This window comes from Lynx canadensis, chromosome E1, assembly GCF_007474595.2.
Source record: "Lynx canadensis isolate LIC74 chromosome E1, mLynCan4.pri.v2, whole genome shotgun sequence".
Taxonomy (NCBI): Eukaryota; Metazoa; Chordata; class Mammalia; order Carnivora; family Felidae; genus Lynx; species Lynx canadensis.
Window position 1 is genome coordinate 17,076,299 of NC_044316.2, and position 12,151 is coordinate 17,088,449.

Here is a 12,151-nt window from a genome sequence, read left to right on the forward strand (position 1 = left end):
AAGGTTTAAAGAGGTTAAATAATTTGCCCAAACAAGGTCACTAATCTAAGCAGTTTCAGAATAGGGATCCTATCTCATTTCTGACTACAAAACTTATACCACTCTGCTATAGCTTCTCCCTCAAACTTTTCTCATAATACTCTTCATAAAAGCAAACTGTCATTTTTGAAAACTTTCATATTTGGAAAAGTTGTCATATTCCAGTTATTAAAAGACTAACCTAATTTACCCATACCTCTGTTCAATTCCTTTGAAAGTTTTTTGAAGTTAGTGTCTCTAGGCAAAAATATTAAGATCTAAAGGAAATATACATGAATAAAATTCTTTCCCTGCTGAAATAAAACAGTGGATGTTACCAGTGATTTGCCCCATTTTGAAACTGGAACTATCATCAGAGAGCCAATTTCCATTTATATAAAATGACATAATATTGTTTCTGATTATAATTTCTGTAAAGTTATAATCAATTGTTACAGTTGAAAACTTAACTTTTATCAGCTAAATTTCCTGCTGTTGTATAGTTTTATTATAATGAAATAAAGGGATAATCTGGGAAGAAAGTGCAGAGTTATGATCATGACATGTTAGAGTGGGAAGAAATTTGGAGGCCTCTTTACCCATTCTCCATAATTTAGACAGGAAAAAACTGAGGTCCAGAGACTTAAATATTTCTGTATCTCTTAAAGTTGTCATAGCACACAAAATGTAAGATTAAAGGTATGTAAAAAGTGGTTTCCATTTGACAATTAAGACAGGCTTGCAAATATATTTAACCAAGATGCAAAACTGTGTTAATAAGAGAAATGGATTGAAAACACAAAACAAGGGGCACCTGGCTGGCTCAGTCAGAGGAGCATGTGGCCCTTCATCTTGGGGATCATGAGTTCGAGCCCCACTTTGGGTGCAGATATTAGTTAAATATATAAATAAATAAACTTAAAAAAAAACAGAATGAGGGGTGCCTGGGTGGTTCAATGGGTTAAGTGTCCGACTCTTGATTTTGGCTCAGGTCTTGATCTCACCATGTGTGAGATGGAGCTCCACATTAGGCTCCATGCTGACAGTGTGGAGCCTGCTTGGGATTCTTTCTCTCTCTCCTTCACTCTCTGCCCACCTCTCCCCCCTTCCCCCTGGCCTGTAGCTTGCTCTTTCGTGCTCTCTGTCTCAAAATAAATAAACATTTAAACAAAGCAAAATGAAACGAAACAAAGCAAACAACACCCAAATAACAAAAAGCATAATTCCTGGTACCTCAAAAGTGCCTAATTGGGGGCACCTGGGTGGCTCAGTTGGTTAAGCATCTGACTGTCAATTTTGGCTCAGGTCGTGATCTGACAGTTCATGAGACTGAGCACCACATCAGGTTCTGTGCTGACAGCGTGGAGACTGCTTGGGATTCTCTCTCTCCCGCTCCCCCCACCTCTCAAAATAAACAAACTTTTAAAAAAAGTGCCTAATAAATATTTGCGAATGAACAAATGAATAAAAGGCTTTTTGCTTTCATTTTTCAAGTTCTCTGATAGTCCTTGAATTCATATTTTATATGCAATAATAATGTTTGCGATATTTGCGCAATGAATAAATATTTGCGAATGAACAAATGAATAAAAGGCTTTTTGCTTTCATTTTTCAAGTTCTCTGATAGTCCTTGAATTCATATTTTATATGCAATAATAATGTGTACATATAATTTGTTACTTTGCTTTTTGCACTTGAGTTATACTGCCAACATTTCTCCATATTGTTATAAAATATGACTATAATCTTTCAAAATACCTCTGAAGTTACAACACTTCTGAGTCAGATTCCCAAATGACTGTTAACCTGGGTACTCCTGGGTTTGGGGAGCCCTTCCTCATTAAGGAATAAAATACAAAAATATATTGCTTTAACAAATTTTACAAAATAATGAAAAAATATCTAGCTCTTTCAAAAGGCCATTTCTAGGGCCCCCTCCAGGGCCTTAGATGGGCCTGTGCATTGAAGGGCTGTGAATCTTCATTAGCTTTGCAGTATGGATCTGCCTCTGTTAACCAGATACCATCTTCGTGGTGGTTATGATATAACTTGAATGTTTTTCAGAGACGTACTAAAATTTTAGAAATGTACATCACACTTTGATAGGGTTAGATATTCTTTCTATCCAGCCAACCTGGAAGCTATTTCAGTCCCTGCTATAAATTTGGTAGCTTTTAATTATAAGCAAGTCTCTTAATGTCTTCAGGCCTCAAATTCCTCATCTGTAGAATGGGCTTAATATCTACCTTAAGACTTACAATGAACACCAAGATAAATACTTGGTACAGTTCCTGGCACATAGTAAATGCTCAATAAATATTAGCAACTGTGATTATATCAATAGTTAAAACATTAACCTACCACACATAGGAACCTCCTATCTCCTTACAACTTCCCACATTGACTGTAGGTACAATATACTGTAAAATGAATTTCAAAGGATGGTGCAGATTCAATTTTTTATTACTTTAATTTTTAAAAATAATGTTATTATGCGGGGTGCCTAGGTGGCTCAGTTGGTTAAGCATCCAACTTCAGCTCAGGTCATGATCTCATGGGTTTGTGAGTTCAAGCCCCATATCAGGCTCTGTGCTGGCAGCTCAGAGTCTGGAGCCTGCTTCAGATTCTGTGTATCTCTCTCTTTCTGCCCTTCCCCCACTCATGCTCTGTCTGTCTGTCTGTCTCTCTCTCTCTCTCTCTCAAAAATAAACATTGAAAAAACAAAAATAAATAAAAATAATGCTATTATGAAAAGTAATAACTACATAACAGAACATTTGGAAAATAGAGAAAAGGAAAAAGAAGCATCCATAATTTTACCAGACTTGGTATATTTTCTTCCTTAATGCAGAAGCATTTTATTGAAAAAATGAATTAAGTATACTCTTTTTTTTATGTTTTATTTTAGAGAGAGAGAGAGAGAGTGTGTTAGCTGGGGAGAGGGGCATAGGATCCAAAATCAAGAGTCAGATGCTCAACTGACTGAGGTTAGCCCTACAATTATTCTCTTTGATATTATGGCATTATTGTTTTCAAATACATGTCAAATCTCAAATATTTCACATAAAACTTTTAGAAAAATCAGGTGGAAGAGAAGGTACACATTCTCCTGTTATATTTCCATACTTTATATTTTTAATGTTTATTTATTTTTGAGAGAGACAGTGTGAGCAGTTCGGGGGGTGCAGTGAGAGAGGGGGACAGAGGATCCCCAGCAGGCTCTGCACTGACAGCAGTGAGTCCGATGCAGGGCTTCAACTCATGAACCTAACCATGAGATCATGACCTGGGCTGAAGTCAGACACTTAACCGACTGAGTCACCCAGGTGCCCCTTCCATACTTATTTTAAAATATTCATGTTTTTACAAGGTTATGATGCTAGTGTACATAGAATTTAATATTCTGCATTTTTTCTTACATTATATCACAAGCCTTTCTCCATACTACTACATGCCACTAAGGCAACATTCACAGTAACTAAAGCACCTGAAAGCAAGACTTAATTTCCGAAAATTCATACAGTGTATGTGAAGAAAGTAAGTCCAGCTAAGGTGTGATAAGTCAGAATAAATGCTTTTGGTTTGCCTGCAACTGTAATGTGGAAAATGTAGAAAGAGAAGTTAGAACTCAGGAATTCTGGCCTTCCAACTAAAAGTCTAAGTTAGCAAAGAATGTAAAGCCCTATCAACATAATTCTTTTTATATACACTTTTTACATATATATATATATATACACACACATATACTTATATATAATACTTTTTATATACATAATTCTTTTTATTTCTTCTTTAATAGATGAGAAAGTGGTGGAATATTGCTCAATGGCAAAGACTTATTTGTTATGATGTTATTATTGGGGTTTTAGCTCTCAAATTTGGGTAAATGTACTCCCCACCACACCCCAAAGGGGTCTTTCTTCAAAATTTTGCAAGGCAAAGCCAATCCTTACTGTAAAGTCAAGAGCTGGTCATGGTTGGATTCAGTGACATATGCTGTTGTAAAAAGGCTTTTACCTTCTAATTATGCTTTTGTGCTGACATTCATTAATTTCAGAGCACAAATTTTTCCTTTAAAGCTTCTTTATGCCTTTATTTAAAAAAAATTTTTTTTAAATGTTTATTTATTTCTGAGACAGAGAGAGACACACAGCATGAGCAGGGGAGGGGCAGAGAGAGAGGGAGACACAGAATCCCAAGCAGGCTCCAGGCTCTGAGCTGTCAGCACAGAGCCCGACGCAGGGCTCAAACCCACAAACTGTGAGATCATGACCTGAGCCGAAGTCAACCCAGGTGCCCCTAAAAAAATTTTTTTTTATGTTTATGTATTTTTGAGAAAAAGACAGAGTGCAAGTGGGAGAGGGGCAGAGGGAGAGAGGGGCACAAAATCTGAGGCAGGCTCCAGGCTCTGAGCTGTCAGCACAGAGCCAAACGTGGGGCTCGAACTCACAAACCCACAAACCCACAAACCCACAAACCGTGAGATCATGACCTGAGCTGAAGTCAGATGCTTAACCAACTGAGCCACCGAGGCACCCCTCTTTACTCCTTTAATATTGTCCTGCTATGGGAAGTCGAGCCACTTTATTTATTTATTTATTTATTTATTTATTTATTTATTTATATTTTAATGTTCACTTACTTTTGAGAGAAAGAGAGAGGCAGAGCATGAGTGGGGAGAGGCAGAGAGAGATGGAGACACAGAATCCAAAGCAGGCTCCAGGCTGTTAGCACAGAGCTGGACGCGAAGCTCAAACTCAAGAGCTGTGAGATCAGGATCTGAGCCAAAGTCAGATGCTTAACCGACTGAGCCACTCAGGCACCCCAGTATTTATTTATATTTTTAAGTAATTTCCACAGCCAATGTGGGTTTCCAACTCACAACCCCAAGGTCAAGAGTTGCATGCTCCATTGACTGAGCCAGCCACTTGCCCCCTAAGCCAGTTTTAAAAACTGTAAAATATACATTGAGGAAACTATCCATGTGCCCATTGCCAAATGAATGGATAAACACAATGTGGCATATACATACAATGGGGTATCATTCAGCATTGAAAAGGAAGGAAAATTTGATTCATACCACAACAGAGATGAACATCAAAGACATATTAAGTGAAATAATCCAGACACAAGAGGATAAATATTGTGTGGTTCCACTTGTCTGTGGTATAAGGTATCACGGACACAGAAAATGAAATATTGGTTAAAAGGGAATGGGGGAGGAGAGTGGAGGAATTGTTGTTTTATGGGTGCAGAGTTTCAGTTTGGGATGTTGAAAAAGTTCTGGTGATGGACAGTTGTGATGGTTGCACAACAATGCGAATATACCTACTTCTAGTGAACTTAAAAATGGTTAAAATGGTAAATCATACACATTTTATGCTAAATAAAAAAAATGCGCTCAAAGAACATACACTGAGAATAGCGTATTATACATATACGTATGTATATATATATATATATATATATATATGTTCAGTTTAAGAAATAATTATGAAGCAAGTATATGGATCATCGCCATCGAGGTCAAGAAATAAAATATTATCAAAGGGTACCAGTGTGCCCCTTCCCAACAAAACCCTTTTCTTCCTGAGTAATCACTGTCACAATGTTCCGGACTAACATTTGCTTTAAAAAAAATCAGGCTGTGATGTAATAATGCAGGATAAATTAAATCAACATTACAAAAGCAATAGAGTATTTTTTTAAAATTCCAATATTTTCCATACATGCAATTATTTTTAACTCAATAACGTTTAAAGTGCCCTTTCCCCTGTCTTTCGCTCTTGAAACCACATATTCTAAAACTTATCTTGGTTCTACAGTTGACCTCACCTGCAGAGTTAAAAACAACAACAACAACAACAACAACAACAACAACAACAACAAAACTACTTCACTGTAGATTTTAGATTTTCATTCCTCCCGCTCTCCCTTGCCTCCAACTACAAAGAAACAATGATTTAAACCCTTTGTGCCCTTTTAGAAAATTACACAGATACCCCATTGTGGAACCCTATAATCCCTTCGTGGAAAGGAAGAGATTAGCATATGAATACAAAGCAAAATGAATCCAGAATACAAAATGATCTACTGGATTGTGAAGCTCTTGTATTCTTTCTTTTTTTTTTTTAAATGCATTTATTTCCTCTTTTTGTATTGCCCCTTTAGTGGTCTCAGGGTTAAGGGAACTGAGCTTCCCCTCTGGTTACCCGGAAAAGGGTAAAAAAAAAAAAAAAAAAAAGCCAACAGATTCCAGGAGCTGCAAAACCAACAGATGACTCCCAGAGCCAGTGGAATTGCCAGTGGAATCGCCAGTGGAATCTGCTACACTCGACGTGAGTTTGCTTGCGGGCGAGGAGTGTAGAAAGTGCTGTTCGCAGAATGCGCGGTGAAGGAGAGAAAGCGACAGAAGAGAGAGCCATAGTGCTGACGTTGAAAGCCCGGCCCTGTGAGGTTGCACAGGGTAAGTGGCGTTGGCCAGGAGGCAGTGGCGAAGGGGAAGGAAAGAGGATTTGGGCTAGGGGCGGGGCCTGCGGCGCAGCCTGTCTCCTGATTGCTGGAGCGCCGCTGCCAATCTCGCAGAATCGCTCGGTTAACCAGTGCGCTGGCTAGACGCGCTCAGATATACTGAGTGTGCCCTGAGAAGCAGTCTCAGATCCTGACGGTGCAGCAGCCCGCAGCCTCAGCCAGGGAGTCCCAGCCGCTTTCAATGGAGGAGAAGCCCGGCCAGCCACAGCCTCAGCACCATCACAGCCACCACCATCCGCACCATCACCCCCAGCAGCAGCAGCAGCAGCAGCAGCAGCAGCAGCAGCAGCAACAGCAGCCGCACCACCACCACCATTATTATTTCTACAACCACAGCCACAACCACCATCACCACCACCATCACCAGCAGCCTCACCAGTACCTGCAGCATGGAGCCGAGGGCAGCCCCAAGGCCCAGCCAAAGGCGCTGAAACATGAGCAGAAACACGCCCTCCAGCAGCACCAGGAAACGCCGAAGAAGAAAACAGGTCTGGGAGGGAGGACGAGTGGGGGAAGGGGAATGGGGGTGGGGGGTAGAGAAGATGGGGGTGGGGCTGGATCTGGAAAGCGCGGACGCGGTCGGAGTGTATGTGTGTGTGTATGTCTGTGCCCTGCGGGTCTGGGGAAGCCCCCTTCCATTCTCCCAAAGCCCGAGCCAGGCCGCGGGATTTGCAGCGCCCTCTCCTTCCCCTCAGCATGGGAGAGGCCCAACCAGGCCAGTATGACCTTCCCGGCCCCCGCCCGGGCCAGAGGGAGACCCGGAGGGTCGGCCTTGGAAATCTGGCCTCATTATTCCTTTCTCGTTTACCTTCGTGAGGCCCTGGAGGAACCTAAATTTGGTGGCCCTGAGTTGGGGTGAACATAGCTTTCCCCCCCCCCCACCAAAAAGCCTTCGGGGTGTTTCTCAAGAAGGCCTACCTAATTCCGACTCGGGTGGTGTCGCGAGACCCTTTTGCAGGCGGCGAGGCGAGGGTAGGTGGGCAGAGTTGAGGAAGTGTCCTCCCTCACCCGCCACCCCAAGCCCACCTGTGGCCTTGGGGTTCCCCGTCTGGGGGGGGGGGTGGCCGGGACCCCCCGTTTCTTGGGTTATTTCCACCTCTAGACGCCCCTTTTGGGCACCGGATCTGGCAGTGTGCCCTCGCGCCTCCTCCCGAGGCCGGCGCCCCGGGCCCGCTCCCCCCAGAGCCGGCGCGGCTGGAATGTTCTCTCCTCCTCGCGGGGCCGCTTCCTGTCCGCCATGTTGGAAGCCGATTCCTGTCACCGACTCCGGCCCACTGAAGAACGGAGGGGGAAGGGTGTCGAGGGGCGCTCGGCTTGGCGGAGCTGGGGGGCTCGGGATCCCCACCGGCGGTCGCCTTGCCCCCCGCATTGCGGGGGCGCAGTCGCCCCCGGCCCGCGGCCGCCCCTCCCCCCGCCGCCGGCCGGGTTGTGTAACCCGGTGGCGGCCGCGCGGCCCCGGGCGGGTCCCTGGGGTGAGGGGCGGGGGCGGTTGGGGTGGGGGAGGGAAGCGGCCACGAGGGGAGCGGCCTGCACCGGGCCCCGCGCGCCGGCGGCCGCGTTTCCCGCTCCCGGTGCGGCGGGAGGCGCGGGCGGTCCGGGCGGGGAGCCGGCCTCGAAGTGGAGCCGCGGGAGGAGGAGGCCGCGGGCGGTGGCCGCGGCGCTCCGTGGGGCAGGAGGGCTGGGGGTGGGGTGGGGGGGGATACATTTTGGGTAGAGGCGGTGCCTGAAGGCCGGGTGGGGTACCCAGCGGGAACCAGGCTCCCCGGTCACGAGTTTCTCTGCCACAGGAACCTCGTCTCCTGCCAGGTTCGCTCACGACTCCGCCTCTCAGGCTTTCACTTGGGCCCTTTCCTTCTAGCAGCTCATTTTTACAAAAAAAAGAAAAAAAAAAAAGGCTTGTTCCGGCGGCCTCCAGCCCCCAAGCATTTACCCTCTGGGCCTAAGTAGTCTTTCAGGGAGAGCGATTAGGAAAATGATTGGATAGGGGAAGAGGGCGAGGTGTTTTTTGACCCCTATTTCTTGTCCTTAAGGAAGAACCGCGGTGGCCCATCCATGAGGTTGGTTCACTACCATCTTGTCTCGGACGAGGCTTTTTTTTCCATGTTAAAAGGAAAGGTGTTTTTCTATTTTTAAACTGATACCGAACCCCAAATGCTTGGTTCTAACAAATGTTAAATTGAGGGTGAAAGTCATTTTAGAAAACATCTGAGAAGAAATGAACTTAAAAGTTTGTTGCCAGGCAGATTTTTACCAAATTGAAGGTTCTTTATAAAAATGAAGGGAGTAATAAGAAAATGGATGTTAAACCCAGGCTATCAAATTTAATGCAAGCAGTTACTGAGAGCTGGAGGAAAATTGCTTTAATTTAAAGACTGAAATTGGAATATCAGACTTTCCACTTTGGGGGGTAGGGACTGATGATGGCGTGCTGTAGCAATGAACATGTAAATATATTCAGTATTTAATCTTAACGGATTTGGAACAGTTTAAAAACTATTAGAAAGTGTACAACACTAAATCTTTTAACTCTAGGTCTTTTTCAACTTAGAGATAAGAAAATCTTACTTTATTATCGTTGCTTGGAAGATCAAACAGTATTACTGTTCAGATTCGAAAATTTTATTTTGTTGTCTCTACGTATAGAAGCAGCCCCTGAACCATTCAAGGTGGCATCCTTCAAATCAGTAGGTCTTGTCCTGGAAGAGAATAAAGAGGGGAAACTGGGCTTAGCAGTTTTGAGAGAATGTAAACCATTTGGGATGAACAGTTTTTTATGTGTGGCCTGGTCACAATACTGTTGCTTCAACATGTATGATGCTAATTTACTAAGAAAACTTAGGAGCGTTTTTGAAATATATCTGTTGTATGTTGAAGTGGGCTTTTATGACCCATTACCCACAAACCTATAAAGAGGAACCTGTTTTCTTTATCCAGAAGAGGGCGCAAGAGAGGGCCAAATGTGTTCACTAATTTCGGTTTCTAATCCAAAAGCGAGATTTTTCAGGACTCAAGTTTTGCACAGTCCATTTGAAGTAGTATTAGCATGGCAAACCTAAATAATAAAAGTGCAAAGAGCCCTGTGATTTCTCTCAGTAATTCTGTGGTGGTCGCATTTCTCTTAAATACCTAAGTTTTAAAAAGAAAATGTCTCTGGTACACTTTTTGCATACCAACAAAGTTGCCATGGAGAAAATTTTAAGTAGTTAAATGAAAAAATGTTTTTTTGTTATTAAAACTTGGGAGTATAGGGGCGCCTGGGTGGCGCAGTCGGTTAAGCGTCCGACTTCAGCCAGGTCACGATCTCGCGGTCCGGGAGTTCGAGCCCCGCGTCGGGCTCTGGGCTGATGGCTCAGAGCCTGGAGCCTGTTTCCGATTCTGTGTCTCCCTCTCTCTCTGCCCCTCCCCCGTTCATGCTCTGTCGGAACAAATAAATAAGATCAGACGTCAAAAAAAAAAAAAAAAAAAAAAAAAAACTTGGGAGTATAGTGGCTCTGAGCTGTTACAAAATTGGTGATTTCTGATATCGGAGCCACTAAATACTAGTAATTTTAGGAAAGAATATCCTGGTTCACTTAAAAATCTTGGCTTTGGTCCAAGTCAGTTTGGACATTGAATTTTTTTGTGTTTAAGACTGTTTACTTACCTTTGAGAAAGTTATGACTAATGGGCTCAAGAGTACAAAACTTTGTTTAGCTTGTTAGCATGTTAAATGGTATGTTTTTCTTTTTGGTCTAGAGTTGTGTACAGGTAAACTTGTATATGTTAACGTTGAGAGCTCCTGTTTAGGAACTTGCTGCTTCTCTAAAGAAAAAAGAACCTTTCAGAAAACATCCTACCTAAGCAGAGATTTCTTCTTTAGTAGTTTCTTTCTTCAGTAGTTGTGTGGTTAGAATTTTTCCACCAAAAGTTTGACTTGATTGACTGTCAAAGCTCTTTTCAGCAGCCATTATATTCTATTATATTCTATTCTATTATATTTGGCGGGGGTGGGGGTGCCTGGGTGACTCAGTCAGTTGAGTGTCTGACTCTTAATTTCAGCTTGGGTCAGGATCTCAGGGTTGTGGGATCAGCCCCTCATGGGGGCTCCACTCTGAGGGCGGAGCCTGCTTAAGATTCTCTCTTTCCCTTGGCCAACTCCACCATGCGAGCGCTTGCTCTCTTGCGCATGCTCCCTGTCTCTAAAACAAATTTTAAAACAAAATTATTTTATGGTACAAGTTTTATATGGTTCAGACTTAGGAATGATTATGCCTTAAGTATATTTTCTTGAATTATTTTCTGAAAGTTAATACAGTGGAATAAAATGCCTTTATTTGTTCATTTTTAGTGTCCTTTCTCTGATACAAAATGAGTGCCTTAAAATTAATAGTAAATCCTGTTGTGAATCTTCCCAGACTATGTTCTGTTCCTTATCACATTCTTTTGAAGCAGTGATTCTGAAACTTAAAAAAAAAAAAAAATCTTAGATTCCTTATGCTTTTTTTCCCTTTATTTTCAAATTTACATTTATTTATTTTGAAAGTGAGAGAAGGAGCACACAGGGTGCAAGCACAAGCCGGGGAGGAACAGAGAGAGGAAGAGAGAGAATCCCAAGCAGGCTTCGTGCTCAGTGCAGAGCCCAACTTGGGGCTTGAATTCACAAATTGTGAGCTCATGACCTGAGCTGAAACCAAGAGTCAGACACTAAACTGACTGAGCCACCCAGGCGCCCCTAGATCCCTTATGCTTTTAAAATGCACAAAGAGCTTTTATGGGTTATATCTATACCAAATTGGGAATTAAAACAAAATTTCAAAATAAGACTATACAAGTTCACATGCCTTTTAGCCTTCATAGGCTAAAGGACCACAAGGATGAATGAAAGTGACAAATGTAAATTAACTTGGTCTTATTGGACACCCTTCTGAAAGCTGCCTTAAATGAATATGTATCCTTCTATTTATCTGTTTCTAATGACCTCAAAATGCTTTTGGGAACATTTCATAAAAAGGTAGATAAGTAATATCTCTATTTTACTGGTAGGGAAATGGGAATGGTTGTTACCAATTGAATAATGTAGAGTGATGAACTGTTTATGGCCATTGAAGGTCTTAAATTACGCTTGAACACGTAGCAGTTTTTAAATTAGATACCTTTCATTGTAGTTTTGTTAGTAATTATTACAGCATCACTTGTGTAGGAAGTATTACTTAGTGATAGAAAACCATGTTCCAGGCTGACTGGAGTTCAGGTTTCCAGTTATCTGACTTAGGCAAGTTAATTTCTCTGAGAGTTTTTTTACCCAGATGTAAAATGAAGAAAATATATCTTAGAGGAGTTAGAAATATTGGTACATAGGTGGTCTAGTTTCATACATTAACAGTATGATCTAATGTCTGGGAATTGTCAAAATAGATTCAAGACTACTTTAGAAAAAGTTCACAATTGTTAGATTTTTGTTCAGCAGAATGCAGTAGAAACTGCTTGTGGTGACTGCCAGTCATTTGTGGTTTCATAGAAAGGGATTCTTTAATTTCCCTGAAATACATACAGTTACTGTATCAGTATAACTTGATTTGTGCCCAGAGGGTAGCTCTGATGTTAATTGTAAAGGAATTTTTAT

The 12,151-nt window shown here is 42.2% G+C and overlaps 1 protein-coding gene across 1 annotated transcript in view; it reads left to right on the forward strand.

Annotated features, from left to right (window-relative positions):
- Positions 1 to 6,610: 6,610 nt before the first annotated feature.
- The window catches only part of NUFIP2 (nuclear FMR1 interacting protein 2), a 30,944-nt gene continuing 25,403 nt past the window's right edge, over positions 6,611 to 12,151 (forward strand). The window contains exon 1 of the mRNA XM_030296944.1: positions 6,611 to 7,037. Coding sequence (XP_030152804.1) covers positions 6,731 to 7,037 — 307 coding nt within the window. The 5' untranslated portion in view covers positions 6,611 to 6,730. The remainder of the gene's footprint in view (positions 7,038 to 12,151) is intronic.